General features: G+C 49.7%; 7 protein-coding genes across 14 annotated transcripts; 3 read left to right on the top strand and 4 right to left on the bottom strand.

Moving 5' to 3' along the window:
- Positions 1–1,498: 1,498 nt before the first annotated feature.
- Positions 1,499–6,879, bottom strand: FOXG_11150 (uncharacterized protein). 3 transcript variants are annotated; one of them, XM_018390666.1, is made up of 5 exons: positions 6,208–6,879; positions 4,078–6,158; positions 3,085–4,020; positions 2,473–3,037; positions 1,499–2,417 (listed from the first exon to the last, which is right to left on the bottom strand). In XM_018390666.1, the coding sequence occupies exons 1-5, from the start codon at positions 6,607–6,609 to the stop codon at positions 1,905–1,907; spliced, it is 4,497 nt and encodes a 1,498-aa protein (XP_018249178.1). In that variant the 5' UTR covers positions 6,610–6,879; the 3' UTR covers positions 1,499–1,904. The 3 variants fall into 3 exon arrangements, with proteins under 3 accessions (XP_018249178.1, XP_018249179.1, XP_018249180.1); XM_018390667.1 differs by having other exon boundaries at positions 1,499–3,037; XM_018390668.1 differs by lacking the exon at positions 6,208–6,879 and having other exon boundaries at positions 1,499–3,037; positions 3,085–6,205.
- A 2,359-nt stretch (positions 6,880–9,238) lies between these two features.
- FOXG_11151 (uncharacterized protein) lies at positions 9,239–11,878 on the top strand. Of its 2 annotated transcripts, XM_018390670.1 has the most exons (3): positions 9,239–9,326; positions 9,459–10,494; positions 10,543–11,878. In XM_018390670.1, exons 2-3 carry the CDS (start codon positions 9,977–9,979, stop codon positions 11,780–11,782), a joined length of 1,758 nt encoding a protein of 585 aa, XP_018249182.1. In that variant the 5' UTR covers positions 9,239–9,326; positions 9,459–9,976; the 3' UTR covers positions 11,783–11,878. The 2 variants fall into 2 exon arrangements, with proteins under 2 accessions (XP_018249182.1, XP_018249181.1); XM_018390669.1 differs by having other exon boundaries at positions 9,239–10,494.
- Positions 11,879–12,099: 221 nt separating this feature from the next.
- On the bottom strand, positions 12,100–14,366 carry FOXG_11152 (uncharacterized protein). The gene is made up of 2 exons (XM_018390671.1): positions 13,496–14,366; positions 12,100–13,448 (listed from the first exon to the last, which is right to left on the bottom strand). Exons 1-2 carry the CDS (start codon positions 14,336–14,338, stop codon positions 12,207–12,209), a joined length of 2,085 nt encoding a protein of 694 aa, XP_018249183.1. The 5' UTR covers positions 14,339–14,366; the 3' UTR covers positions 12,100–12,206.
- Positions 14,367–14,544: 178 nt separating this feature from the next.
- Positions 14,545–17,936, bottom strand: FOXG_11153 (uncharacterized protein). Its single transcript, XM_018390672.1, has 2 exons — positions 15,690–17,936; positions 14,545–15,637 (listed from the first exon to the last, which is right to left on the bottom strand). Exons 1-2 carry the CDS (start codon positions 16,582–16,584, stop codon positions 14,820–14,822), a joined length of 1,713 nt encoding a protein of 570 aa, XP_018249184.1. The 5' UTR covers positions 16,585–17,936; the 3' UTR covers positions 14,545–14,819.
- Positions 16,975–17,067, top strand: FOXG_11154 (uncharacterized protein; the record flags this gene model as incomplete). The annotated part of the gene is made up of 1 exon (XM_018390673.1): positions 16,975–17,067. The coding sequence occupies one exon, from the start codon at positions 16,975–16,977 to the stop codon at positions 17,065–17,067; it is 93 nt and encodes a 30-aa protein (XP_018249185.1).
- Positions 17,937–19,560: 1,624 nt separating the features above from the next.
- Positions 19,561–24,544, top strand: FOXG_20471 (uncharacterized protein). 5 transcript variants are annotated; one of them, XM_018400750.1, is made up of 5 exons: positions 19,561–20,402; positions 20,458–20,577; positions 20,637–20,903; positions 20,953–22,691; positions 22,741–24,544. In XM_018400750.1, the coding sequence occupies exons 1-5, from the start codon at positions 20,196–20,198 to the stop codon at positions 22,883–22,885; spliced, it is 2,478 nt and encodes an 825-aa protein (XP_018249186.1). In that variant the 5' UTR covers positions 19,561–20,195; the 3' UTR covers positions 22,886–24,544. The 5 variants fall into 5 exon arrangements, with proteins under 5 accessions (XP_018249186.1, XP_018249188.1, XP_018249187.1 ...); XM_018400752.1 differs by having other exon boundaries at positions 19,561–20,577; XM_018400751.1 differs by having other exon boundaries at positions 20,953–24,544.
- On the bottom strand, positions 19,665–27,189 carry FOXG_11157 (uncharacterized protein). Its single transcript, XM_018390674.1, has 2 exons — positions 27,025–27,189; positions 19,665–26,951 (listed from the first exon to the last, which is right to left on the bottom strand). The coding sequence occupies exons 1-2, from the start codon at positions 27,091–27,093 to the stop codon at positions 23,298–23,300; spliced, it is 3,723 nt and encodes a 1,240-aa protein (XP_018249191.1). The 5' UTR covers positions 27,094–27,189; the 3' UTR covers positions 19,665–23,297.
- Between the last annotated feature and the right edge of the window lie 38 nt (positions 27,190–27,227).

Here is a 27,227-nt window from a genome sequence, read left to right on the forward strand (position 1 = left end):
TCCTGTGCCTCTATTCTGCCGACGTTGGCTTACCCACATGGAATCCGAAGAGGCTCTAATAAATTGCGTTTTTCTACAGTGTCTCTAGAGAAAAACTTCATTGCTTCCTTTGAATTCAGAGACTCCAGCTAGAATATGTCGCTCAAATTTTAGAAGAATTCGCTGATGCATACCTAAGGTATATGCTAAACTCCCCTACTTTGATGTATTTCGCTTATTATTCTTTCTCTCATTGTCAGAAGAACCGAAGTACCCTTGGCCCCCTGATTCGCGCCTGAAGACGATTCCCTAGCCATGCTAGCTAAGCAAGCAAAAATTGAATATTGCCCCTGATGAACTCGAGATACCTACCCCGATAGGTAAGCAGGAGAGACGAATTCAAAATGAAAATGCCTTCCAAGAGAATCGATAAATTGGAGGGATCTGAATTATCCGGGTTCGTGATGGGATGGATTACTGAGAGGTTAGACTGAATGGAGTCATGATACTACAGACACAGTGGTACTCACAGCACGTGATGAACGACATTATTACCCATGAAGTGATTATACAGCGTACAAGCTGGGCATCCATTGTTGGTCGTTTCTTTCGAAGTCGGCTCGAATTGGCTGCAAGTAGGAGACCCGTTGGTTCGAAGTTTAAAGGGAGCTCAGAGACTCGCTATTGACGAATTCTTGGTATTTGTATTAATAAGAGTGTTTTCAGAGCTTGTTAATGATTGTAATTCTAGTTCCTGAGAACGGTTGGTAATTCGTTTGATAGTCAAGAAAAGATGTAAGAGATGGATGCATTGTGACGATGTGTGGCCTCGGGGAGAAAGACACATCAAACCTTGATAAGGTGCCAAAATAAAATCGACAAACGACACCCTAAACTTACCTTAGGTAGTAGGTATGCTAACTTCTGTAAGTACCTTATTCTTGCCACTTAGGGTCGAGGTCTTGAGTTTTCTTGCCTCCCCTACCTAAGGAAGGTAGGTACTTACTTATCTGAGGTTGAGAAAGGGTGAGGGAGCTCTTTCCTAGAAGCAGCGCCCGAATAAGACCTTCTTTGCATATAATAGTTTCCGAGTCCAGAGAAGATGCTTCCTAGGAAGACACGTCGTGTAAGTGCTGTCATGTTGCTACCTGCCTAGGTAAGTGCCTGCCACAAGAAGTCTATCATATTGGATGCTTTGGTATACAATGTGACAAAACCACTGCATTGCCCCTACTTTCGCCGAGACTTAATCATACATGGTATGAAACGTGATTGCCAGGCTCTGATGACATGTTATTTAACGAAGTGGTCTACTAAGTCAGGTGTCAGGTGTGTGGTTTCGGTAGTCACTCAAAATATTTCTCGGAAACCAAGCTAGGTACTATGTATTGATGCATATCTCTGATGCATCATCATTATGCCTATCATTGAAACTCCACACGGATTGAGGCCACTTGTTCAGTTGGACCTTAAGGTTCAAGGCAGCAGCTGTGTGATCTGCTGAGACTTAACATTAAAGTTATTGTGTGTGTGTGTGTTTTTTTTTGGGCGTGGTGTATGATACCTTACATTATGTTGTGTTGAAAATAAACACCTTATTTTGTTATAGTGCTTTGAGGCCTTTGGCTTTACTTCGCGTATTGCTATGTAGGCGTTTTAACTTTTAAATCATTGAAACTCCGTTGACTTTCTGGCGTTTTTAAGAGCGCCTGTCGTGCACCTGATACTACATAAACACACTCTCCTTCGTCATGCGCCTTAACCTGATCGTCATATATCACTCCATGTCCCTCAACTCCCATTTGCCTGATGCGTATCATAAACACTGAAATCCGTAAACGCCTTCCCATGGTTCCAAAGTTAGTTGCTAAAATTGAAGAGGGTATTCGGATACATAGCCCAGAGCAGTTCGTGTCGGTGACAGCTCAGACTGTTTCGTCGCGACGGGCTATTGTACGTATGCTCGCCATAAGTCGATCCATGAATTCCATAGATTCACCTCCAGGAACGTCTGCAAACTCTTGTTGTCCGGAAGAGGTGCTCGTCGCCAGCGCAGTTGTATCGATTGCGTGTACCAAGTTTGAACCCGTAGATGTCAACTTGCTATCCTGGAAAGGTGAAGCACCCTGCTGTTGTGTTGAGGCTGAGGCTGAACCTTGCGAAGAGATCTGAGCAACGCCCGGCAACCGCGGAATTGGAATGGGGGTCTTGGAAACCTTAGTCCCAAGATTTTGATTGTTCAAAGGCTGTCCATTCGACAATGTCTGCTGAGGTGCCCGGATCGGTTTTGCAGGCTTGGGCGTAGCAGGTGAGCCTTTGCTCTCGGATTGTTGCAAGATCGGCTTTCCGGCGGCAACGGGAGCAGGGGTCTTAGACGTAGGCGCCATCGAAGCCAGAAAGTTTGCAGGCAACGGTACTGGCGACTCTTTCGGGGGTATCTGGATTGGCTGTTCAGCCGACCCTTCATTCCTATCGAGAATTCCAGGTACTTACCTTGTATTCCTTAAAAATCGTCCCAATCTTAGGTTTACTGCTCTGGTTAGGGGGCTGGGCAGTCTGTGGGGACTTCTGCTGAGGCTTTTCTTCAGCCTTTTGCGGAGGCTTCTGCGGAGGCCTCTGCTGGGGCTTCGGGGTCGACTTTTGCGGCTGCGCCTGTGGCTGCACCTGTGGCTGCATTGGTGCCTGTACTTGTGCTTGTGTCGGTGCATGCGTTTGCACAGGCATAGGGGGCAAATACTGTTGTTTTATCGCAGGCCGAGGAAACTGGCTGAAGCTGGGGGTGCCAGTTCCTGGAGATGGCGTGGGCACTTGCTTCAAGTTCGGTTGTTGGCTGATCCGAAGCTGGCTCCCAGGAGACGCATGGTGGCCATGCGCCGGAGGATGGTGGTGTAGAGGCTGGTAGGCGCCGAAATTCTGACTGCTCTGGAATCTATTATCTTTGATGGTACCGTTGAGATACGCATCCTTGTTGGCCATAATATGAGCCCTGAAGTTGCCCTCGTATCCGTTGGTGAAGCCTCCCCAAGCAGCATATGGCGTCCGGTACTTAGTCGAGTCCCTATGGAGGTTAGCAAAGGACCAATGTGTTAAGTAGATAATACGTACCTGTTATGGTTGACCTGGAAAAAGGGATACTTTTGGAATATAGATACATCTGCCTGCAAAGCCACTCTTGCTTGCGGTGCCTGGTGGTGGTTTGCAGGTGCTGGAGCCTGGTATGGTTGTGGATAGGGATGGGCTACTCCAGGATGACTAGGGGTTGGTGCAGGAAGGGCAGAGGTATATCTTCCGTGCCACTGGTTCTGCTGATAATGTGGCAATGCGTTCGCAGAACTCTGCACCCTGGGTGTGCTTCCGGGAGGTGTATAGGCGGGCGATTGCCTAACCTCGAACTTTTGAGCAGAGTAGGCGGGAGCGGCTTGTTGTCCTGAAAGTGTAGGTTGTGCATATGGATAACGATAGTTCCCGGGCTGTTGCTGGACTGGAACGGGCGAAGGGGCAGCTGGTGTGAATCTTTGAGTGGTGAAGTTGCCCATCGCAGGGTAATTGTTAGAAGCAGGGGTTCGTGGCTTGTACATATATGGCTTGTCGAGTCGTGCTGCAGGATAAGGCGCGGCGGGCTGGTAGGCTTGCCGTGGAGGATATGCTGGAACCGGCCTTGGGGGCTTGACAGGTTTGGGAACTGTCGATAGGAAATTACCCCTCGGATTATGACGTGGGTTGCTAGGATCTTCAGTGAATTGGGCGCGGGCTTCTGTCGATGTCTTAGGCAAATAATACCAAATTTGGTCGGGTTTGCAGAAATCGATCTTGACTTGTTCTTTGTTTCCGACAGGGTGGCTGTTGAATTCGGCCCAAGTACAGCCTTCAACGAAAGGATCATCCTTCTGGGGCTTGCCGTCATGAAGTCGTTTTGTTTTGAGCTTCTCCTTGGCCTTCTGGGACGCAGGCATCGGAATGGCCTTTGCCGATGCCTTTGGCAGGCGATAATCGGCTGGGTCGGGTACCAGTAGCCATTTCCATTCGACTTCGAGGCGGTCACTGCAAGCGGTTAGTTTGGATTTGACGACATCGAGTTTCTGATAGATTCTAGCATACCCATTTGGCAAGATGTCAATAAGCAACGTTTGCTCATCGTGTCGGTTTTCAACCACGACACCAGCAAAGATGTCGCCCTTGAAGTATTGCAACTGGCAGGTCTCGCCAGGCTGAAGCTTTGAAGCTGCCGTTCGGACTCGTGAATCAGTCTCCAACGCATCTCCATCAAGCTTCCTATCTCGCTTCGTCCGATGGTATCGACAACTGAACTCGAAGGCTTGCTCCTTGTATTCTGTGCCATCTTCACCGAAGACTGGGATTTCTTCTTCTTCGACGAAAACACCAGCTGCGGCTGCGCATGTTGCATGATAAGCCCGGGCGCATCTCTTTTGGGAGCATTGGAAGCAAGCGCCCTGTTTGGAACGGCAGTAGAGACACTTAAGTTCGAATCGATCTTTGTGGATTTCAGACACATTGACGACAGTCTCTTGTCCGTCGATCGTTTCGGTATACGTCTCTGGCAGATAGTGCGCACAAAGTCGATGAGCTTTTCGACCATCATCTGTGAGCAATAGATCGGCCGATGGAGTGTCGTTAGGGCAGAGGCAGCAGGGTGGTTCGGCTTTCGATTTGAGACGAAGTCTGATCTTCTTGACCTTGCCTCCCTTCTCGCCAGGTGCACGCTTTCGCTTGCGGCCAGCCAGTCTGAACTTGACACCAGAGCCAGAAGGTGGTGTTGGCATGTCACCTTGTTCATCTTCGTCATCTTCCTCGTCGTCCTCGGTTTCTTCATATTCTGTTTCTTCTCCACGTAATTTGCGCTCGATGTCGTAGACATTAATCCAGACACTGTCTTGCGCTTCGGCACACTCGCACTTTTTGGCGATTTTACCAATGTCTAGCCAAGAATCGAGTGCGAAATTGACAGCCTCGGCACAGTTGTAGCCCAGGTTGTAACCAGAATGGTATCCATATGGATAGGTCACGACGAACTCTCCAGGGTAAGATACGCATTTGTTGACAGTGATGTTATAATGCGACTTCAAATGCTGAGGCGAGATGAGGAATCCTTTGTGGCGAAGAAACTGATCACAGGCCTTAGCATCTGTAGGCCAGATATTCTTCATCGCAGCCTCGAACCGGCGGGCATCGGCTTGGGAGATACTGTACCACTGCTTGGGAGCACCAAAGTGAAGGTAGTTGATACTGTAAAGATCAACATCTTCAAGATGCCAAGCAAATGTTGCTTTCCACATGCCAAGGTAGAGATAAGCTGTGTTGACTCCTGGAACCTTTTCGCCCAAGACATCCAAAAGATTAGGCAGCTTGTTTAAATTCCACTGTTCGGTGGATTCGTCAAAAAGCGTACCCATCAGATCAGCGCCGTAGAGGGGAGGTGCGTAGGTAAGGGTCTTCCAATAAGCCCTCTCAAGTTCCTCGCAGCGTTCAGGGGTATACTCGGATATGTCCATCTTGTAATCCCAGTCTTTAAAAGCAGCTTCATCGATCATAGCGGATCCCTCTCGGCGACTGTATTTGCGACGGGCCGAGACTGTTTGTGTCTTGGTTCTTGCCTGTCGGAGGCCACCCATGCGACCAACAGTAGGTTCATAATCCTCCTCAACCTCTTCACCAGGATCCTTCTCTACTGACTCGACAGGTTTATCCTCAGTCTCAGCAACCTCTGGCTTGGGTGAGACCGGAGTCATAGGTCGGTCTTCATTATCATCCGCTTGTTCTTGCTTGAGCCGCTTCCCTCTGCCTCCTCGCTTGGCTGGTCGTCCCCTACCTCTCTTCTTAGGGGTCGAAGGATCAGCAGGTTTAGCCACAGTCGCGGTTGCAGCCCGAGTTCGTGTTTTAGGCTTCTCGGCATTGGCGCGTCGCTCACCACGTCTAGCCGGGGGCTGGTGTTCGCTCTGGTCGCATAGCTGGCGCCACTGGGGCAGGTTATAGGATCGTCCGTGAAGGATGTTGACTTGGCGATAGGTTCCATTGGATCCCATAATATCTTGCTTGATCGGCTCTCGAACTTTAACCTGCTTCACAAGGTCGTCGAGTTTGGGAAGGGCGTCTTTCCATTCTTGCGGGGGGATAACTTTAATGATGCCGGATTTCATTCCATAGCTATCGACGGCTTCCATCTAGGGTATATGTTAGCGACGGAAACGAGGGAACTTGCGGTCGACGTACGAAGCGCTTGAAGTCCTTGAACTGGTGCATGGTAGGCTTGAAGATAGGAACAGCACCAGACCAGGAATCTGGCAGGACCTCTCCAATGTCAATGTCTTCGTCAGCATCTTCCTTCTTATCGTCGCTGTTGACATTGTCGCTAGAAGAAACAGGCTGCGGTGGATCGCTCAGGATGGGTTCGTCTTCAAGATCGCTCAACTCAGACTCAGAATCTGAACCATCAGACTTCGCCGTGTTGTTGCTATCGGGAGGCGAATGCAAAAAGGTAGCGCCAGGTTGAGCGGTCGTAGGGTTTTTGGTGTTGGTATCGACAGGCGGAGTCGTGACGACCGTATCGTGAGAATGTGGTGTAGCAGCGACAGCAATGCCAGCGTCGATCGACGTGGACGTCGACTCCGACATGGTGGGCGATCACGTCGCAATCAGCGACGGTGCCATTGAGGGAGGAATTCTAAATTTCTGATCCGTTTCTCGCTGCGGCGTAGTACAGACGATTGAGAATATCGATGCGGCGAAAAGAATTAATTACTCCGTCAAGAGATTTTCGCGCTGAAGTGTTGAGTATGACGGACGAAAAGGGCGTGAGCGCAGACTTGGAAGGTGGTACAGTGGGTGAGAACCTGAGTCTGAGTGGCAGGGTAGGTACAGTTTACTGAAGTTGGTGGTCAGAAGGGCAGGTGATGCGGATAGAATTGTTAGCGGACGAATGAGAAGGCTCGCTTAAAAGTATCTTCTGAGCTTATCCTCGGTAGGCGGTACCTGTAGGCCACGTACTGTGCTAAGATTTCAACCTGGCCTAAATGCAAGCGGAAGAAACAGGGCAGGGAGGTACCCCCAAAAAAGGGCCCGCTAAACACGCATCATTCGATTTCGGAGGGTTCCATCATCATCGCAAACCGCCCCCTTTTTACAAACGAATCAACTTCTTTTTTTTGGGTGTTAGGCATAAGCAGGGTGAAATATCTGAATGACTATCGATTATTGAATTATCAAATATCACAAAGGATGATGGTCTTTTGTTTGGATACTGAAAATGTACAGACTTGTTCTGTTTTCTAGAAGCACACATAGGCTTTGTTGTGTATTGTTTAAAGATCTTCATCTGATGCAGCTTGATCAGATTGATAAGATTAGCATCTGAAACTCAGGACCCAAAAGCTGGGGACATCGTCCACTACCGATTATCCTGGCCTGGCTTTGTCCCACCTTACGTAGGCGACATTAGCCCACGAGCACCTCCCCCCCATCTGTGGTCCCTGCTTCAGGGCTGAGTTGACTGGTTGTTAGCTGCTGCTGCCATAGCTCCGCTTTGCTCTTCATCTGTAACTCACTATATTGTGTTGTTCCAACTGAACAGCTCGTAGTGTCCATGTTTTGCATATGCACCCCTACATGTAAGCTATCGTGATTCGCTCAAGTTGACCGTTGGGGGCTGTCACTTGAATACATACTTCCTTCTCGACATCAAGGCTATTGTATGACAGACTCAACTTGATCCGTTGTTCCATTATATTTCCACGGCACGTTCTATCTCAGCTTGCAGACCACTTTGTGTAGTTTTGATCTTGGTTTCTTGAATATCTGACTGACACGCTGGTGAAAGGGCTAGTGGAGGAGACCTAGCTCTTGACACGAACCACTTCTAGACTCCACATGGAAGCTTATACTCATTGATTTCAAGACTTCATGAAAGTGACCATGTCTTTGTTCACAGTTAACCACTGACAGTATTCTCAAGCCACGCTCCTTTCGTCATAGTAAACTGCTGATGAAGTTTTCCAACAGAGAGCTTGTTTGGTAACTCACAAACATTATCACTATGATAGCATTTGCGGGAATATGGCATGAATTAACCGCCACTGGCTGTTCATGAAATTGAGCATTTATAGTCTCCTTTGTTGAGATGATGGGGTTGATGACTAAAAGTGAAGAGTCCACTTCCCTGCCTTATCGTGCATGATGTGATCGCAAGCTAAGAACCTGAAGGGTGTAGACGCAGATGATATACTCCATCGTGATTCAGTCAAGTCACAAGTTACACAATAAATAGGTATTGCATCGCCATTTGAAGGGCCTGAACTGTTCGCCCGTGTTGGTCCTTGATTAGCCAGGTGATCACATCATGAAAGCGATAGCCCTAGTGAACTCGTCACTTTAAGTATTGTCTTGACTTGCTGAAGCCACTGCTCGGTTACTCCTGATTAGACTTTGAGACTCGTTAATAAGACATACCAGGAGAACAATATTCCCCTTCCCTAGACCCTGTACTTGTTGTAGCAGGTCTGGGACAGGAGCTCTAGATATTACTCATGAAGACGAGCCTTCACAGATCAAGGAAGCACTACACACGCTAAGCCAGATCATTAGCCCGGATCCGAATGGGTCGGCAACGAGCCGAGTTATGTACTTGACTGCAGGCATCCATCAAATATGGTCGACTTTCACAAAATACATATATATTAATAGTTCCGGCGTTGTAGACTAACAGTAGAGGCTCAACACTCGGGCACCTTGTAATGCAACCTCGTATCCTATCCAAAGTGCATCTTGCCAAATATCTTATAGATATTTCAAAAAAGCTATTTTGGGTTACCGATATGAGGAAAGGGGCTTATGGTTATGCTTGTATATCCAATGTCAGCCAGGTTCGCAGTTGCACCAAGCCATCCATACCAGGGGTGAGAGTCGCCGCGCCTTTAACTTGCGGTAGTACATGGACCTAATGTAATATGAGACACTGGATAGCTCTTACTCATAGAGTGACTAATTATAAAGATGTGTTCAGTGATACAAAATGAATCACTGCATGGAATCAAAATACTTCTCAAACGCCAACCAGATATCAAGGAATTGGTGTTGAGCCCATGTTAGTCACTTACAAGTGCCGTCAGTGGGCGCAGTTAGCTCCGAGCTGGCTTCGAGACAACTGACGTCAATATCCTGTTTTACCAAAACATTTTCTTCGTATCAAAGAATTAGATTTGGCCTTATGTTACCGTAGCCCTGTCTTACTCTATGTCACGAGGATGACCTTCAATTGCGCGACTTGCAAACCCCGCCGTAGTAAGCATTCTCTTTACGGATAGATCTGCACAGTCAGCGGTCAAGGCCAAGCAAAAGTGAGCCTTGAGTCTCGGTACTTGTTATCACGAATGAATCAGTTCCTTGGCTGTTTGAAGGTCACTGACTCAATATTTCTTCCATCGAGATCTTGACCATTGCAGTTGACACTGGGCTTATCGTCTTCCCAGCCACCTCTATCCGCCCACCTCACCCCGCCCTCAGCACTATCTTGGCCCTTTTTAAACTTACAGCATCAAAGAAGCTGGGCTGCATCCTTTAGCTCAGCCATTGGATGGCATCATGGTGAGCTGACCTATCCCATCACTTGCCGGCCCTCCATGGCTTTATCGTGTTCCCCCCCGCTCCCAATGCCAGCCTTGTTGGAGGAATGCCACTGGAATGTCGCGAGGAGTTTCTGTGCCGCTGTGACGGGGCGTTGGCTTCTTGTACATGAACCTAGGTCGTGTTAGAGCTGCATCAGGCGTTGGGTGGATGGATGACGGTCAGTTGCAGATGTAGCTGCAGCTTGTTCTACCATAAGCTACCTTACCTATCTATGGCCCTCACCTCTTTTGAGCTGAGCTAGGTCTTTGCCTCTCTTCTCTTTCAATTGCCTCTCACCTCTTCGATGGTGAAGGAAGAGCTTCGCTTTGATTACTTATAGTTGACCCCCCACTGTATTGTCGTGTAAGACACAGCCCTCAATATGATTATGTTCAAGCTCTTCGCAGCTTTACCTCTCGCCCATGGCGTTATTGCACAATCCGCTGGCACTGGAGAAAAGGTCTGGGCTGCCGTCGCATTCATCAACCATGGCGAAAGGACACCCGTAATAGCCAACCTTCGTACCGTCTTAACACCCGAGGGAGCTCAGCAGATGCTGCGACAAGGAACTGCATTCCGTGCTCGATATATCCCAGACGGCGTGAACGACACCGACTATCAGAGCATTCAAATCGCTTATCTCCAGAATCTCAAACCTGATGTGATTGACAATGACGACCTTGACATTATTACTCAGACAGATGAATGGGTATCGACTGGTGCTCTGGCTTTCATGCAGGGCTTCTATCCACCATCACCCAACGCATTTGATAACAGTACTGGAGGCGAAGAGATTGCTGTGAATTTGGCCTCGAGTGATAACAAGACTGAATATCCTCTAGACGGATATCAATACCCCAGCATTCGAGCTCCTGGTTACTACGACCCAGAATCAACAGCGTATGCTCATTGACCTCTCCCTACCTACATTTGACTTATACAATACAGATTACAAGGCACTTCGAGATGTTCAGCCTGGCAGACAGAGATCACCACAAACCTAACGCAGGAAACCGGTCTCGACGAGCTCTATGATTCAACTCTGCCCTTCTACCAAAACCTCTTCTCTACTGCTCCATTTGATGGCACAATTGACATTGACTACGCCAATCTCTGGAACGCATACCAACTCTGGGAATTCGTTGATTATCAGTATCGACATAATGAGACAGTCCACGAGGGGCTCAAAAACGCAAACTCAACGTTGTCTTTCCTGAACACTTATGCACTATCCATGGAGCGCGCACAAAACAGCTACCGTGGCTCGGACGACGACAGCGAGCTTGGTACTCTCTACTCTGTCGCTGGCCGAACTATGGCGTACAAAGTTGCATCGCAGTTTAGGAGCAACATTCGCTGGGGAAGCAGCTACAACAAACTCACACTCATGTTTGGCTCTCTCGATCCCATCGTGAGCTTTATTCAACTCTCAGGTCTTGTCACACCGGACAACATGTTTCAAGCGCCTTGGTCAACACTCCCCAAGCCTGGCGCAGCATTGATCTTTGAGCTCTTTGGTGAAGACCCAGATGATCCTGATCGACAGCCAGCCACGGACAGTCTTCGTGTGAGAATGTCCTACCGTGCTTCAGCAGATGCGGACGAATCTTTCCAGAACCAGCCCATCTTCAAGTCTGGTCCTGATGGTATCGCATACTCGAGTTTCATGCAGACTATGAATAACCTTGGAACGTCACCTAACCACTGGTGCGACGTTTGTGGCCCGACACCTGCTCCTTGGTGCATTCTCGTCAACTCGGATAGCTCCAACTGGGGAGATGACTCTTCAATTGGGCCAGTCATCGCAGGAGTTATTGGAGCAATTATTGCGATCGCTGTTCTGGGTGTTCTACTCATTTGCCTGTGTGTCTGCGGCGGCCTTCGATTACGCCGGAAGGGCCCTGAAGGGTCAACAGACGGTGCCGCTGCTGGAGGAGGTGCCGCAGGAGGCTTTAAAGGTCCAGAGAAGAAGGATGGCGATGCGGATGTGGTGGTGACAAATCAAGGCATTCATCATGAGCGTGTGGGTAGCTGGGAACTCCGAAGTCCAAACGAACTACCCCCTCAGACTTCTGGAATCGTGACCAAGGACTTGGGATCTCCTCCTCAGAGACGATCATTGGAAGACAGTGACGACGACATCAGCGTTATGAATGCGGCACCAGTGAAGGCTCGCGAGAGTGTTTGAGTAAGTATGAATGAGTGAGTGGAGAAACTATAGGGAGGAACTTGGACTGGACGAGGAATTTTGCATGCACGGTTATACCCTTTGATTCTTACAATCCCTTTGCGATCTTACTGTACTTCCGCCTGGTCGGAAGGCTTCGGTGTTTGGCCATTTCTCTTATTTGCCGGCTCGTTTTCGGCATATCATCTGAGTGCAACTGAGGAGGGCTCGGCGTCTTGAACTCTTCTAGTAGTTTTTCTTTATCCGGTTAAATTTCAGGATATATTAGAGCCTTATGACGATTTATAGGCCAATTTCCAGTAAATCTCTAGCCGGATAAGATAATATCACGATTGTCGTTGAAATAATGATCTCTAGACATCTTGGTTTAGTAAAATGACAGATAATGGATGTTTATCCAAGGGGTATCTATATCCCACACGCCTCACGCAATAGCAAACTCCTCCTCTTCAACCCCATCAAGGTCAAAAACCTCCCCATTCATCATCCCATGAACATAACACTCCCCGACAAGTATCCACGTCCCGTCATCCTTTCTTCTTAGCAAGAACGGTGTTCTACCTCCATACAACACAACAACCACATCTCCAGCTTGCATAATATCCGGCCCAACAACAAACCATCCCCCAAAAGTTATCGCAAAACCTCGATACCGCGTAACGAGCGTTGCTTCATGGCTCCACTTGAACCCGTCTCCCGTCTGCGCAAGCTCTTGTATCTCTGGTGAAACAGCACCGGGTTTATCTAGTGCGCGGACAAGATACGCTGCGCCGTTGGCGAGCCACTCATCCTTGGGAATACTCTCATACGGCCGTGAGCGATCTGCTCCGATACACGCGTTTGTGAGTGTTTGCACAAGGGCGAAGAAAGCTGACTCGCCGTTTCGATAGCGTTGTCGTAGGTTGAAGGGTTGGTTTCGACCACAGATATCTCGCCATAAACCCTCGATGGGGAGGCGAAAAGGGTTATTGCGACGGAAGTGGAAAGCGTTGTTCCAGAATATCCATGATGGTCGACGGATACGATCTAAGCGAACACCGTAGATGTGAAGAACTCTTGTTTCTTCGTCGATGTATAATTGCGGCCGATACTCCCCTGATGCTCTATGAGGAGTCACAGGTGTACCCATGAGATGTAAAGGCACAACGCGCCAGTCTGGAACCCAAGTTGGTACATCTCCCCTCTCCATAATTCGTTTCTTGTATGTAGCTGGTATAGCATGACAAGCAGACAAAAGCAGAAGTGATTCGCACCCAGAGAGTTCTCTGACTGCTACATCGTAATAGATATCTTCTATCGATCTGCTATAATCCGCCACCAGCTCTGCAAGGCTTGAACTACCGGTGTGAATGGAGAAGTGGCCGAGAAAAGCATAGACATGGTCTCGAGGGTCTTTGGACAAGAGATGCCTTGCGCGATGAAGTTCGTATATGAAGGCTGCGCGGTTATGGTTGACATCGTATGCCTCCTCTGGCTCAACGAAGCGTTGATATAAGTATCGGATGTTAGGTGTAAAGACGGCGAACCGTGAGCGTAAGAAGTGATAGGTCGTATTCAAGATGCCTGCAACTGACGATAGGATCTCCCAGTCGATCTCTGCATCGCCCCAGCAGAGAGTTGCCGGAGCTGCTGTTCCTATTTCTTGAACAATCCATATACGATTAAACTATTCTCGTCAGTATAAGGCATTTCAGAGTCTCTCATAAAACTCACCCATGGCAGCCTCGATAGATTTGAGAACGGCACCCAAGGTTTCCTATCCTGACTCAATAAATCTTCCGAATGAGCTCTTTTGAATTCATTATGCAGCTCCTCATTATTAAACACTCCATGGAGGTAGTGAACCATCTCCATAGCCGCCTGCCCATGCCCTACTTTGTCTTCTCCGAGCCATACCAAGACGTGCTTCGCTCCCTTGTAAATAGCATTCATCAGACTGACTTGCTGACTTCGTTCGGCAATATCATCCTGGTTGATGCAGACTTGATCCGCCCATAAGCGTCGCTGTGTAGTTGCATGTCTCATCCGACGGAGAGCACCCTCAATGCTCTCCGTTAATGGCAGCGGTTTCCCATCGCATATAATCTCAGAGGATCGACCACCTGTGCCCCAGCAATATGAGATGGCTTCATATTGTGGGTTGAGATCAAGATTCTCGAAACCGAGATGACCGACTAATGGGTCATTACCCGTACCAGGCTCAAGAGTGAGAATGCGGATTGTAAAGTTATTCGTGAATGGTATATAGGTGTATGTCTGTAGAGCTGACGGTTCTGATGGCTGGACGACATCGGCCATGGATGATAGTAAAGACACCGTCGAGCAATGAGCCTTATTGGTGAAAAGATACCTAGAATGAGACGCTGAACGTTGATGGTGAGAAATGTTATGCAGACCGAAACTTGAAGGCCCAGTTCTTTTAGATCGCTTTCGCGAAACCTCGACCGACGGCGTGGAATTAGTTTCTTTGTAGATCGTCAAATCACTAGCATGAGCTCTTTTTCGAAAAGCACGTCGACTCATTAGTCGAACTGGAGATATAGACTTAGGGGACATTGCAATTATCACTGAACCAGAAACGGAATGATACGGTACTTAATAGAGCCAACGAACGGTTACTGGCATCCAACACAGCCACTCGTCATGGTTCTTTTGCGGAGATCCATGCAGGCAGTCTTTACAGACAGTAGGTCAGCGCTAATGTAACCTCAGAGATGCAAGAGGGTATGCAAGGCAATGTACATCACGTAGAAATAGGACAGATCATGGCCTTCAATGTTTAATTTGTGATATCGAGCGGCGGTAGGCCTTTCTATCTAACTATACACAACTTTCCTGTGTCATCAATCGTTCCGAGTATGAGATACAAACAAAATAGATAATGCGACAAAACCTCGCATGGGCGATTCATCCTTTGTGCCAGGAACGCCTAAACCCATCCCAGTCCGCTGGGAATCCCAAAAGTTACAAATAAGAAAGTAATGAAGCGCTTAGTGCATGTCCTTTTCCCATCCCCCACAGTCCATTAAACCACTCTTTACAGGTCCATGGTAAGTAGTTCTAACCTTGTTGTAACAGCATCACAGCTGGCGCTGATACGTTGCACGCGAGCCATAGCCAGAGCAGCGATACATTCTTCCTCACCGGCATCGACAAGTTCGAGACGGGCAAGGACCTTTTCGCACTCAACACCGCCAAAGATGTCAACATGTGACAGGCCCTCGGTATCAAACTCCTTGGGTTGCTCAGTGGTGGTGGTGGCGGCTTCAGTGTGGAACAGGGCGAATTCAGGGTCAGACTCAAACTCAAGATCGATGGGAGCGGCATCAACAGGCTCAGAAACCTCGGGCTTCTCAACTGGGCGCTCAATGGCGGGCACCTCAAGCTTCTCCTCCTCAGAGTCGAAGATGGGCTCAGCAAAGTTGGAGGTCTTGCCAGAGAGAACAGAAGCGTCAATAGCATCAGGAAGCTCAGGAGTGTCGACGACAAAGACTTGAGGCTGGAAGTTGAAAGAGCCATCAAGGGTGAGCATGGAGAAGTCCATGTTCTGCTCAGGGATCATGGCCATACCAATCTGGTGCTGAGAAGACTGCTGAGTGTTGTAGGGGTTGATGTCCTTGGGCACCTGTCGCTGCTCGGGTTGAGGCTCGACCTTGAGCTGAGGAGTATGCTGAACAGCGGTAGGGTTGCTGCTGAGGTTGTCCAAGAAGTTGGAGAAAGAAGGCGAAGAGAGAAGCATGCGGGTGAGGTCGGTCAGACGCTTGTTCTCGTCCACGAGAGCTCGGTTCTGAGCTCGGAGGTCACCGTTCTCACTGACCTTGTTGGCAATCTCAGTCTCAAGCTGAGTGATGTATTCTGAGACATGGTTAGCACCTTATTTCAATTAATCGTGACGGAGTAAACTTACCCTTTCTGCGGGAACGGAAAGCACGGGCGGAGACCTTGTTGCGAAGCTGTCGTCGTTCCTTGCTGCTGAGCTTCTTACCCTCCTCGCTAGCCAGGAGGCGCTCATCCTCATCCATCTCCTCTTCGTCCTTCTTGGATCGGGGAAGGTTGGCCATGGGGCTGGTAGCCTGGCTCTCGGGCATTGAGGGCTTAGCTCGCATAGAGTTCAGGAGCTGAGTAATCTTCTGCTCAACAATAGGGTCGGTAGGCTGAGGGGCCTTGCCACGAGACTTGGGCTGCGATGCCTGGCGCTGAGCCTGCTGTTGTTGCTGAATGATCTGCTGCTGCTGTCGTTGTTGTTGCTGAGCCTTGGCAAGAGCGGCTTGGGAGTGAGCACCAGGCCAGAGACGGCCGTTGTTCTGTGTAGGCAGAACGGGTGGTGAAGGAAGACCAGCGTTCTCTTGCTCAATGCTGCTAGGGTCGACAGTGAAAAACTGTTGTGTCTCGGTCTGCGACTCAAAGTCCATATCGATATCCGAAGCACCCAAAGTAGCCTGCGAAGGAGATGTGTTGAAATCAAACAGATCAGCCTCGGGGCTGAAGGTGGTTAGGTAGTCGATATTGCGGAAGTCTTGGTAGCCAGTGTTGTTTGTCTGGTTAACAGCCATGGTGTTGGCAATAGCACCGGGCACAAAGCCGGTCTGTTGTCGGTACATGTCATAGTTGTGACTGGGACCGCTCAGGCTCTGGGCGGTTGTGGTGGCGGGAGCAGCGACAGCGGCTGAGATAGGGCTTGCGAAGGTAGCCTTTGATGTTCCTGATGGTGATACTGAAGTAGCAGGAGACTGGAAGTTGTCGTACTCGGTAAGATCGAGGAGAGCGTCGATATCGACGTTATTCTGGCCAGGACCCGACATATTGTTGTATCAGTGCGGCGATACCGGAGGATGTAGTCTTTGATGAGTGAGAGATTGAATTCGTCGCCCAAATGATGATAAGTGGATGACTCGAGTATTGTCGCGATAGATTTGGTCTGTTGTGTTATCTTGTTTAGAAGATCGTTGAAAAGTAACAGTTGTTGAGAGATGGAAGTTCTGTAACAGAAGCGAACGTTTGGAAGTTGAGAAGGGGAAAGATGGAACCAGGCAGACAATCGGGAACTGGGGAGGGACCGTGTTCTATGAATGGGGTGGGTGCCTTGGTCGGCGGTACGTACCCGCCGGGTCCGACAACAAGATCCCCGGCGTGTCAGGGAGGAAGAAGCTGGTGAAAGCCACTGAAGCCCACTTGGAGAATCCACTATAAACATGCTCAAGGCCCCCAACTTCAGGGACTCGGCCCCTGAATTGATTCCATTCGAGCGCTATGAACCGCTAGATCCAGGTCTCTCTGTCAGGTAATGCTGGCCGTTGTCAGGGCTGACCAGGGAGCAGGGATAGATCGGCGGCCGGGAATCCGACTAGTGAGAGAGAGGAGTGAGGACGCGTCAGCTCTTTTCTTGGGTTGTGCAAGCCAAGGGTGGAAGCCAAGGGCCAAGGAGGTGGATAACTCATTGGGGCAGCGCCGTGACGATTGAGGCCAATCAGGATGAGCCTCTGACGACCGAGCCTCCCAGAGACAGTAGCGAGCGTATCCCTGTTTCGCCCTCCGAGGGGTGCGAAGCGAACAAGGTGCGAGAGTCTAGCTCCAAGAAGAGAGCGAAACGAACGAGCAGAGACGTCTGCGGCCTGAGGATGACGACGCTCAACTGCCCCTTTGGGACAGGCTTGGTGCCAAAAAGCCCATGATGGAGGCATTGCGCTGGTCTTTTTGGTTCCTCAGAGTCTCATGGCTCGTCTTTGGCTGCGCTTTTTCGTATGCATTTCTGGTCCATCGTCGACTTCACCTGCAGATGCAGCTACGAGCTTACGTCTCTCATCCTCTGAGGCTTCGTGGCCTGGTCTTAATCTAGTCAAGCCTCAGGTTGATTATTCGTCTGCCTGCGTCTGAATACCAACGTCCCCTCCTGTTTGAGGTTATCAAGCTTGATGCAGACAAAGGCACGGCTAAATAATTCCTCCGCCCAATAGCTCTGGTATGGTTCAATGTGATAAGAGAAGATCAATCTCATCGTCACCGTTAATCCCGGCGGCTGCTCCAACCGGACGGCAAAGCGGCAGCCCATTGCTATCGGTTATCATGGCTGGAATGCTCATCAGCGGCTTGCTACAAGAAGCCTCTGACCACTGATGTGTGAACTCTGCAGACTGGAGCGCAGTAAACAACAAATACCAGCCAATTCACTGATCAGCGTGGGCGGGTAGTGAAACTTGTGTTCCGTCCGACCCGAGCGTGGCTGTACAAAACAATAGAATTGTGCCCTTACACTGGCTGGTATGCTTTCCAAAGCTTGTCTCCTGCTTCTAGAGTCCACTATTACGATGCTTAAGTATAGATGCAGCTACTTTTCCTCAAGCGATGCATTGCCAACTCAGATCATCAGGGAGGAATCGCTGATATGATTCATTTCCCTCGATTCTTTGCTCATTTCAATAAGAAATGAACAGACAAGGTCTTGCCTTACCGTAAAGACATTGCGGGGATGACCATCACCATCAATATCATCTGTCGATTGCACTGCCACCGCCTTCATATCCCAAAATCCCACCACCGCGAGCACAGTCCATTTCAGAAGCCTGAAGAGTCCCCGAGTCCATCCCACTGGCTGCTCCATCTCTCATTGCTCGCTCTTTATTCCTGTTTGCTCACTATTTTTTTACTGTGCCACGCTGCTATAATCGTGTAAACCCACACAGTAACATCAGCGGGCACCCATGAGGCTGTGTCGTCGTCGTTATTGAGATGGTTTGAACCACTCATTTTCTCTGGTGGTCTCCGTCGTGCCACAATGAATGACATCGGGTGTTAATAACGCCGTTATGCCGTCGCCGGCTCTAGATGTTGAAGGCACCGAGTAATCTTCGGCGTTTACAGTGCTGCTAGTATCCGTACGGAACGGATCTGTGTTGACATCCAAGCCTCAAACCTGGTTTTTTTTTTTTTTCGCCACTCCCCAACCAATGAGTGTTGGATTCCCGTGACAAGACAAACCGATCGACAGTCTCGACAAAAATAGAGCTTCCTAGTTTGTGGTCGCCCTGGCGCTGGCTCAACTGCCGCCCTGATTATCTTCCCCACTGCCCCTGACGATGATGGACAATGACATTATGACACAAGAGGATACGGCGTTTGCCGTTATTGTGAGTTTCATCCAAAACGCTTTGCTATGCATCGACCGAGACTTGTTTCACAAAACAACGGTTCTTCTTTCGTCGACAGTGGTTCCGTCACTTCATCCCACATACCGGAAGCCTCGAACAAGCTTTGGTTAGGGGGTTTTGCCGTGGCGGGAGTCTCGAATTATGGTCGATCGACTGATTATCGGTACCAGGCTTGAAACATCTGGTTCACGTTACGACTCGAGGATTTACCCCTTTTGGGCTTGTTCTTGAATCCTCAGCCATCTGCAAATTCTGATCTGAAGTTCTTGATTCAACCTTGTGCCAAGACTTCGCTTTCGCTTTACTCAGATCTAATACAACTGCCGGCGGTGATGAGAGCTTAGTTTTGACGATCCTGGCCAAAGAAGATTTTAGCATTGATAAAATTTCGCATGGTTTAGAGAGCACAGCCCATGCAAATTAGCCACTTTGATATGCTGGTCTCGGCGTCGCCTAAAGTTCTGAACTTTTCCAGAAGCTAGATCGTTAGCGACTCCAGTTCCAAACCGCAAGCACATAGCCTCTGCCAAGACCGTGATAAGGTAAGATGCAATGAGATTTCAAAACTGTCCATGCTGTAATAAAAATAGCTCCATGTGAATGTTGCTTGCGCCTCGATGAATTCAAGATCAAGACGATTCAAGGTCACATGCTTAATCACGTGTCTCTTCACGTGATCGTGAAATCGGTCAGCACGTGATTGGCTCCGTGAGACAGCCTGACTCTAGTTTCAGCCTCTTGAGGCCATCCATCAATGGCCCCATTCGCCTGCATCTGCATGCATTTGGAGAACCTCGTCGGAGCCTTACGCCCTACAACCGTGCGCGCCCAACTGCACTCGCGCCTGAACAGTCGTGTCTGACATATTCCTCGCCCGGCCAAAGTGTCAACTGGAACGCGCCTATCGGTTTGTATATACCGTGTCTGTCTATCTGTGCCTTGTTGCGACTCGTGAAAGATTGAAACAGTTTCGGCCCGTCACATTTCGTTGTTGCATCGCATTGCATAGCATAGCAGAGTATTGCGCGGCATCGCACGCATCGCGACAGCCTATTCTTCTTTGCTTGTGTTCTCCAACTTTGAAGATACGGTTACCACCCTTGCACTTGCAAACAGGTACTGCAAAGAGTATCGTCCTCTGCAAACATATCGCGTTCTACCAGGCCTCAGAAGGTCCTATCAAGTTGCTATCTCAGTTCCCTCGTCGGAACATATCAACTGAAAATCTATCACTCGCCACTATGGTAAGCTGACCATAGCCGTACAAAATGGGGAGAGAAAAACGAAACCTGCCCGCGGCTGTAGCAGGTGGCCCAAAGGAGAGGCATAGACGTGCACAAAGATCTCAGTATGATCATACAGCACCTGTCCCCCCTGGCTTTGTTGCCAAACCAGCTCTTCCAAAGACAACGAAACATCACTCGTACTTCGAGTTTGTTGAAAACAAGGACAAAAAAAAGAAGCTTGAATTCCAGGTATAATGCGACTGTTGCGCAACGAGGTCATCACAGCACTCACCACCATGTATAGATTACTACAAAGAAAACACCCCCTCCTGGTTTCGAGTTTGTCCCTGCCGGCAACCCTGAACTAACTCAAGCATGCAAAGAACTATCACGAGAAAAAGATGCCATGATATTTATCGTATCGGTATGCAAAACACAGATGTATTGGTCTCGGCCGTCTGTTACTAACCTGGCCACATGAAGAACGCAAAAGAAGCATCCGGCTCAAATATCTTGGCTCACCAAGTCCATCGCATTGGACATCATGTTAGAGAAACAATCGTCGAGGAAGCCCGCGCGGGTCTAGGACATGTCATGGAGAACATGCTTCCAGCAGCTCGCGGCGCCCCCGAACCCATTCCCGAATCTCAAGAGGAATACGATGCACAAGTTGACGCTGCATTACGCGATTTGTTTCCCAGAATTCCAAACACCGATCGACGGATGATCATCGAACATGCTTTTAGACGGGTTTGTTCTCCCTGACACCTTCATACAGATAAGGTATTTATTATTATAGGATCCAACGAACAAAAACAACAAGGAAAAAGTAGGCCTTTCGGAAGACATAACCCTCGCTCGAAGGGTTCAACTCGCAGTGCTCGCTCACATCCGTCATACCCATACAAGGTATGATACTTTGCTAAGGGAGACCACGTGGCAGAATGCTCGCAAAGTTGTCGAGGCTCTTTGTTTGGACACCCTCGTCAAGTGGCGAGGAGATGAGGAGAGCGGTCGGGACCAGCTGGATGAGATATTGAGGGAAGTTGTTGTGATATCCGACTCAGAAGGTGAGGAATCCGGCAACGAGTCCGACTCATCAATCGAAGAGGTTGTGTGTCAGTATACGAATCCCATTCCCAGCAGGCCTGTACAGAATATCTCTGGCCAGGCGGGTCCCGGTCACCACCAATCTCCCAGACCTAACCAGGGCGCACGAACGCCCGCCACGCCCAAGCCAAAAGGAAAGGTGAAGAAAGCAAAGCGTAAGACATCCGCCGAGAAGAAAGGACAGCGCGGATTCAAACGGTACCAAGCATGGCAAGAAGCCATTGACAGAAGCCGCAATGTACAAGAGCCAGCTCCCCAATCTTCCCGAGGGCCGTCTCCTCAGTATACCCGTGGTCCCCCGCCGCCTACGGCTCTGGTTCCTTTGGGTGATGAGTTACCTGCTGCATCCCAGCTCAGAATTGTTTCTGGAGGTGCGGGACCTGCACCCTATGAGAACGGTTATGTTGGGAAACCTCAGTATCCCGCAAATGGCCATTTTATAAGTACAGGGCCACAAGTTGCCCGCAAGGTAAAGTCACCATTTTATGACGCGCCACCTAGCACTCATCCGCCTGTGTCGAGAGTGGCCGATCGGCTACAGGATATGTTGGTGCAATCCATTGAGCCAGCGTCTCCTGATACTATGAAACCGTCCTTTGTGCGTGCAGTACCCCCTCGGGGACAAGGCTTCAGAAATGAGCCCCCTATGACCACCAGTATGCAGCATCCAGTTATCATATCTTCTCCATTGCGAGGCCCTCTTACAAGAGGCGAGCCCATGGAAATATCACGACCTGTAATGGGTGAACCGTTGGTTCATGGAGATAGGCCCTACCAAATCCCTGGCCACGATCCCTCACCACCCCGTGGTCACATATTCGATGCCCCTGCGCATCGCTATAATACAAGATCTCATGGAATACCTGCTCCTCCGGCTCCTTTGGATCCTTCATATCGTTATGATACAAGATCGCGTGGAACACAGAACAACCCAGCGAGGATTTTAGTAAGTCGTCGGCCATATGACGAGCCACAAAGACCAGGAATTCGTGATACCCCAGTTGTCATGGAAGATCGTGGTGGGTTCTATGAACGAGTCCCAGTTCATTCAACTGGAGACGTTCCAGCATCATCCCGTGATGAAGCAGGGCCTGGCTTGAGGCTTGCTCCGGAGCCATATAGAGTTGCAAGGGAGCAACAGGCGGGCCCTTGGCAGGAAAACTCCCGGCTAGTACCAGGCAACCGAACCAACGCAGACACTGAGATGATCCCCATCAATCGCGTGCCTCTGGAAGATCGATATCGCCCTATTGTAACGGACAATCGGGCCAGACCAGCTCATGTCCCTGTGTCTTCAGGAGCTCGAGGTGATGTTAGAAGTTACTTTGAGCGAGACTCTCGTCCCATCCGTTATAATCCACCTGGCCCAGAGCCTCGTCCGGTCATAAATGAGCCATTGGCACCAGGCTACGAACCGTATCGCGAGGTGTAAGCAGAGTGTGGCTCGTCAAATCAGAAAGACACTAACACGATATAGTCGTTACGAAGAACGAGTACCCGAACCCTTTCAACATCGGGAGCCAGTGCATCGATACTACCGAGAAGAGCCCGTTGTTGCAGGAGACGGCCGACCTCGGCCTCTACACCCGCGTCGAATGGAGGATGTAATTGTGCTTGAGTAATGCTGCAAGATGATTTCGAGAATTGCGGATACTGTTTGTTTTGCTCATGATAATGCATGTGCGTAAAATATTTGAGCGCGTTGAGCATGGAAACAGGCGTTGGAGGTTACATTGTTGATATTGCAGTCCGGCAAAAGCGATTGTGATGGAATGAACTTTGGACGATGGCATGATCTGATGATACCCCGATCGGAGGAAAGACTTGACTACTACAAGAACTAGTATTTGAATTGTTAGACGTTTGGACGAGGCCTTTTACTCCCCATAATACGATGATGAACCGAATACGAATGAACTTCATAATTGCTCGACTTTTATTTACCCTAAAACAACCGATGATCTAAACTCGAACTTGAAAAATAAAACGAATGCCGAAACCTCATGACGCATGGAATGGGTATAAGTATGGCATCTAGTTGCGTCCTCTCCTAGGCTTTCCCACGCCAGACACTCCATGTCTCTTCTCAACACCAAGTCCCTTTCGTCCTGCAGCAATGCCTCCTCTTCCACTCTTTCCACCACGACCGGCTCCTCTACCGCGGAAGCTTCCACGGCTACCCCTATCCCGTCCAGGGCTGATCCTGCTCTTGACTGCCGCAACATCGTTGTCATCCATCTCGAAGTCCTCGTCATCGTCGTCCTTGGTGCGACGGTTGGAGAACTTGAGCTTGCCTCCGCGACCGCGCTTGGCGACGTCCTTGCCCTTGAGAGCAGCGACGTAGGCACCAACGCCTGAAGCCTCAGGGTTGGGCTCGTCGACGTCCATGGCACCCTCGTCGTCACTGTCCTTGCCGAGGATGAGCTTGCCGTCGAGGTCGACCTTGGCCTTGGTGCGTGTGGGCTTCCGCATTTTAACAGGCTTAGTAGAAGAGATGTTGGCCAAGGCCTTCTTGTCGAGCAGATCGAGAGGTTCGTCGTCGTCTTCAACAATATATGTCTTGCCACCCTTCTGGGCCTTCTTCTTTTGCCTAGGAGCCTCATCGTCGGATTCACCATCATCATCATCAGAGTCACTGCTGTAAAGGGCCTGGTCGTATTCGTTCTCGAACTGGCGCTTGGGCTGAGCCTCGTCGTCGTCACTATCGTCACCGTCATTCTCACCCTTGGCAGCATCCTTCTTCTTCTTGGAACGCTCCTTGGTCTTGCGGATGTTGACGATCAACTTCTTGTCGTCATCAGGTGTGTTCTTGTGAATATTATCATAACCAAAGCGACGGACCATGCGCTCCAGAATATGCTTGACCTTGGCCTTGAAGTGACCCTTGTGCTCATGACTCCAGACAATGAGGTTGGGCACGAGAGTTGAGAGACGAGGAAGCATGAGCTCGACAGGGAGGCCAATAACGCAGACCTTGACGAAACCCAAGCAGCTCTTGACGATCTCTCGGTTGTTGGAAGTAAGGAAGAGATCCATGGTCTGGACCAAGTCAGATAGAGTAGCGTCGCTCAGTTCGCTTCGGAACTCATATAGAAGTCGGCTGATGGCCGTAATAGAAGCTGAGATCATGTGAGGTGTGCTGCCAGCCAAACCAGCGCTGACCATAGTGAAGAACTCTTCGATATTAGCGGTTCCAGCAGCGGCATCGTCGGGCATGTGAGGAACCTTGCTGTTGTCGATGGATGTTCCATTAGCCTGCACCATACGGTGTCCCATGCGAACCAGGAGCTCGTATGCTGTCTCACGGGCACGCTCGTTGTTCTCCTTGCAAGAGATGACAACTTCGCTGAGCACAGCAGGAATGAAGTGAAGGGAGGTATCGGGAATGAAAGGTAGGAGGGCGATAATGGCAGCAAGGCGCTCTCGTCGAGCAGGAGCTGAGACCTTCTCGGTGCTAGAGAAGATAAGTTGCTGGAGCTCAGCACTTCTCTCCTGAAGAGCAGCCTTTCCGATCTCAGAATCCGCTAGGCGAGGGATGAGCTTGTATGCCTTCTTCTGAAGTTGAGGCTCCTCCTCCTTGTTGATGATGACTTCGGCAATCTTGAAAAGAGCGGCGAAGCTTTCCCTGGGGAGATAAACGGACATTGTGATGACGAGGTCCATCAAAGTCTGGGCTGTTGAAGGCATGTGATCCTTGGACTTCTGGCTCTCCTTCTTCTTCTCCGCTGGCTTCTCCTTCTCTAACTCAGTGGCGAGCATAGTGCTGACTCGGTCGAAAGTCTCCATCAACTCAGCATTGGGTGTGATGCTAAGGAAGGTGTTGATGGTCTGAAGGATGGGGCCCCGGCTTTGGGGGAGAGTTTGCGTGTAGACGTTGAAGAGGACTGCGAGCATGTTGCCTGCAAAGTTGGAAAGGTACTCGAGATTCTTCTTAGCATCAGCGCGGCTGACTCGGCTCTGAAGAACGAGATCCTCCTCCTGGTCCTCAATATTGGCAATAGCTTGGTTGGACTCGATCAGAGTCTTGAGCGCCCTGCAAACATCCAGTCGCAGCTCAACTTGCTTGTACAGGAGGTTAGCCAAAATCTCGGCGAAGCCCTGGTCGAAAGCCTCGGTAAGATCCAGAGGAAGATCGCAGTAGCCGGGAAGAGTAGACCAGATCTGCTGGACAACTGTTTCGTAAATCTTGACCTCCATTGTCTTCTCAGCCTGCCCATGGTCAAGAACCCTTTGAAACATAACCTCACTGAGAGGAACCATCTCACTTTTGAAGTGAGCTAGGTTTGTGTTGCTAGTGTAATCTCGTAGAATAGGGAACATCCAAGCACGGCCTGGCTGGCCCTTTGCTGGCTTTGCGAGGTTGAGAGGGAGAATTGAGAGAACAGCCTCGGGACCCATAGCTCGGATAGCCTTTCCAATAACATCGTCAGCCTCCTTCTTGTTGCGGAAAGAACCGTTCTCTCGGATTTCGCCGATAGTCTTCGTGACGTTCATCATGATAGGATAAGACCTCCATCTCAAAGTATCGAATATCGCTCCCAAAACGTTGAAAGTCTGGAGCCAGGCAGCCTGGAACTGAACAGTCAAAAGAGACTCTGCTGACTTGGCCAGCTTCTCGAGAACCTTCTCGTCGAAAATTGAAGGCTCAAGGATAACATTTTGAGGGATACAGTTGGCCATGAAAGACACTAGACATTCTGAGGCGGAAATTCGAATATTCTCGGAGGGTGCCTCGAGGAACTGGGCGACCATATCGAACAGCTGGGGGAGGTTCTGAAAAGTCTCCTCAGGCTCGACCTGGGCGGAAACATCGTATCCTCGGGACAGAATGGCGAGCCACGGGGGAACAAGCTGGGTGTCGTTGGCAGCTGGTCGCAATTCGGAGATAATTTCCATAAGTCGTGGGAGCTTGGCTGATGAGACCTCATCTGTCATACCCTCGAAGATCATCTCAAAAATTTCGAAAGACGCCATGGTCATGTACTCGTTTCCGCTCTTTGCGATGCCCAAGAGGAGCTCGCACAGAGACTCGATCTTCTTGCTAGGCCAGCCACCACTGGCAGCCGCAACAGTCTTGACCAGTTGAAGAGCGTGGATCATAGCAGGGTCATGGCTAACATCGGCCTTCTTTCCCTTGCGCGCCTGCGCAATCTTGCCGGCGAGATCCTCGAGGTTCTTGGTAGCAGTTTGGGCGCACATGTCGGCAGCAGGGTGATCCAGGGAGGGGCTCGGAGGCGGGTTTCGAAGAACCGTCTTCAGAGCATCTTGCGACCTCTTTCGCACCTTTGGTCGGTGGTCAACAGACATGTTCAAGAGTCCAGCAACAGCTCGTCGAGGACCGATTTGGGAGACAGAAAGCTCCCAAGAAGTGGCATCCTGGGCCAGAAGAAGAGATTCGAGACATCCTATGGACGATCGCAACAACGGGGCTTCGGCATCCTGCAACAAAAGTACGGGGGCGAGAAGAGTAAGAATCTGTGTAAACTTGGATCGGAGGAGAGGTTGTGGGGCATAAGGCGTAACGACGTCGAGAAGGTAGACGACGGGAGTCGCCAATTCTGGATTCACGGTGTCATTGCTGTTCGCCTGCTGAAGAAGGGCGAGAAGAGCGGCAAAGTATCCTGTTGGCGTAGGAGCCGTGTTCTGTTCCTTGAGAGTCGACTCGACGGCCTGAAGTACAACGACAGTCTACAAGCAAAAGTTGTTAGTGTGCGACTCAAGATTGAAGACGCTGGAAGTGAGAAAGTAAAGTAAAACATACCCTCTTCTGACTCTGAAGTCCAGGGGACTTGATCTTGTCCAGCTTTTCAGCTAGAGAAGGGGTCGCCATCTTGATTCTGAGCAATTCAATGCGCAACCACCAACTGGATTAATCGTTCGGTGAAAAGAGACCCCAGCCAAAAATTCCCAAATTTTTACTTGCTTATCGCACCCCGCTGAACCGATAAGGATTTAATGTGGACT

This window comes from Fusarium oxysporum, chromosome 1 (genome assembly GCF_000149955.1).
Source record: "Fusarium oxysporum f. sp. lycopersici 4287 chromosome 1, whole genome shotgun sequence".
In the NCBI taxonomy this organism is placed as follows: domain Eukaryota; kingdom Fungi; phylum Ascomycota; class Sordariomycetes; order Hypocreales; family Nectriaceae; genus Fusarium; species Fusarium oxysporum.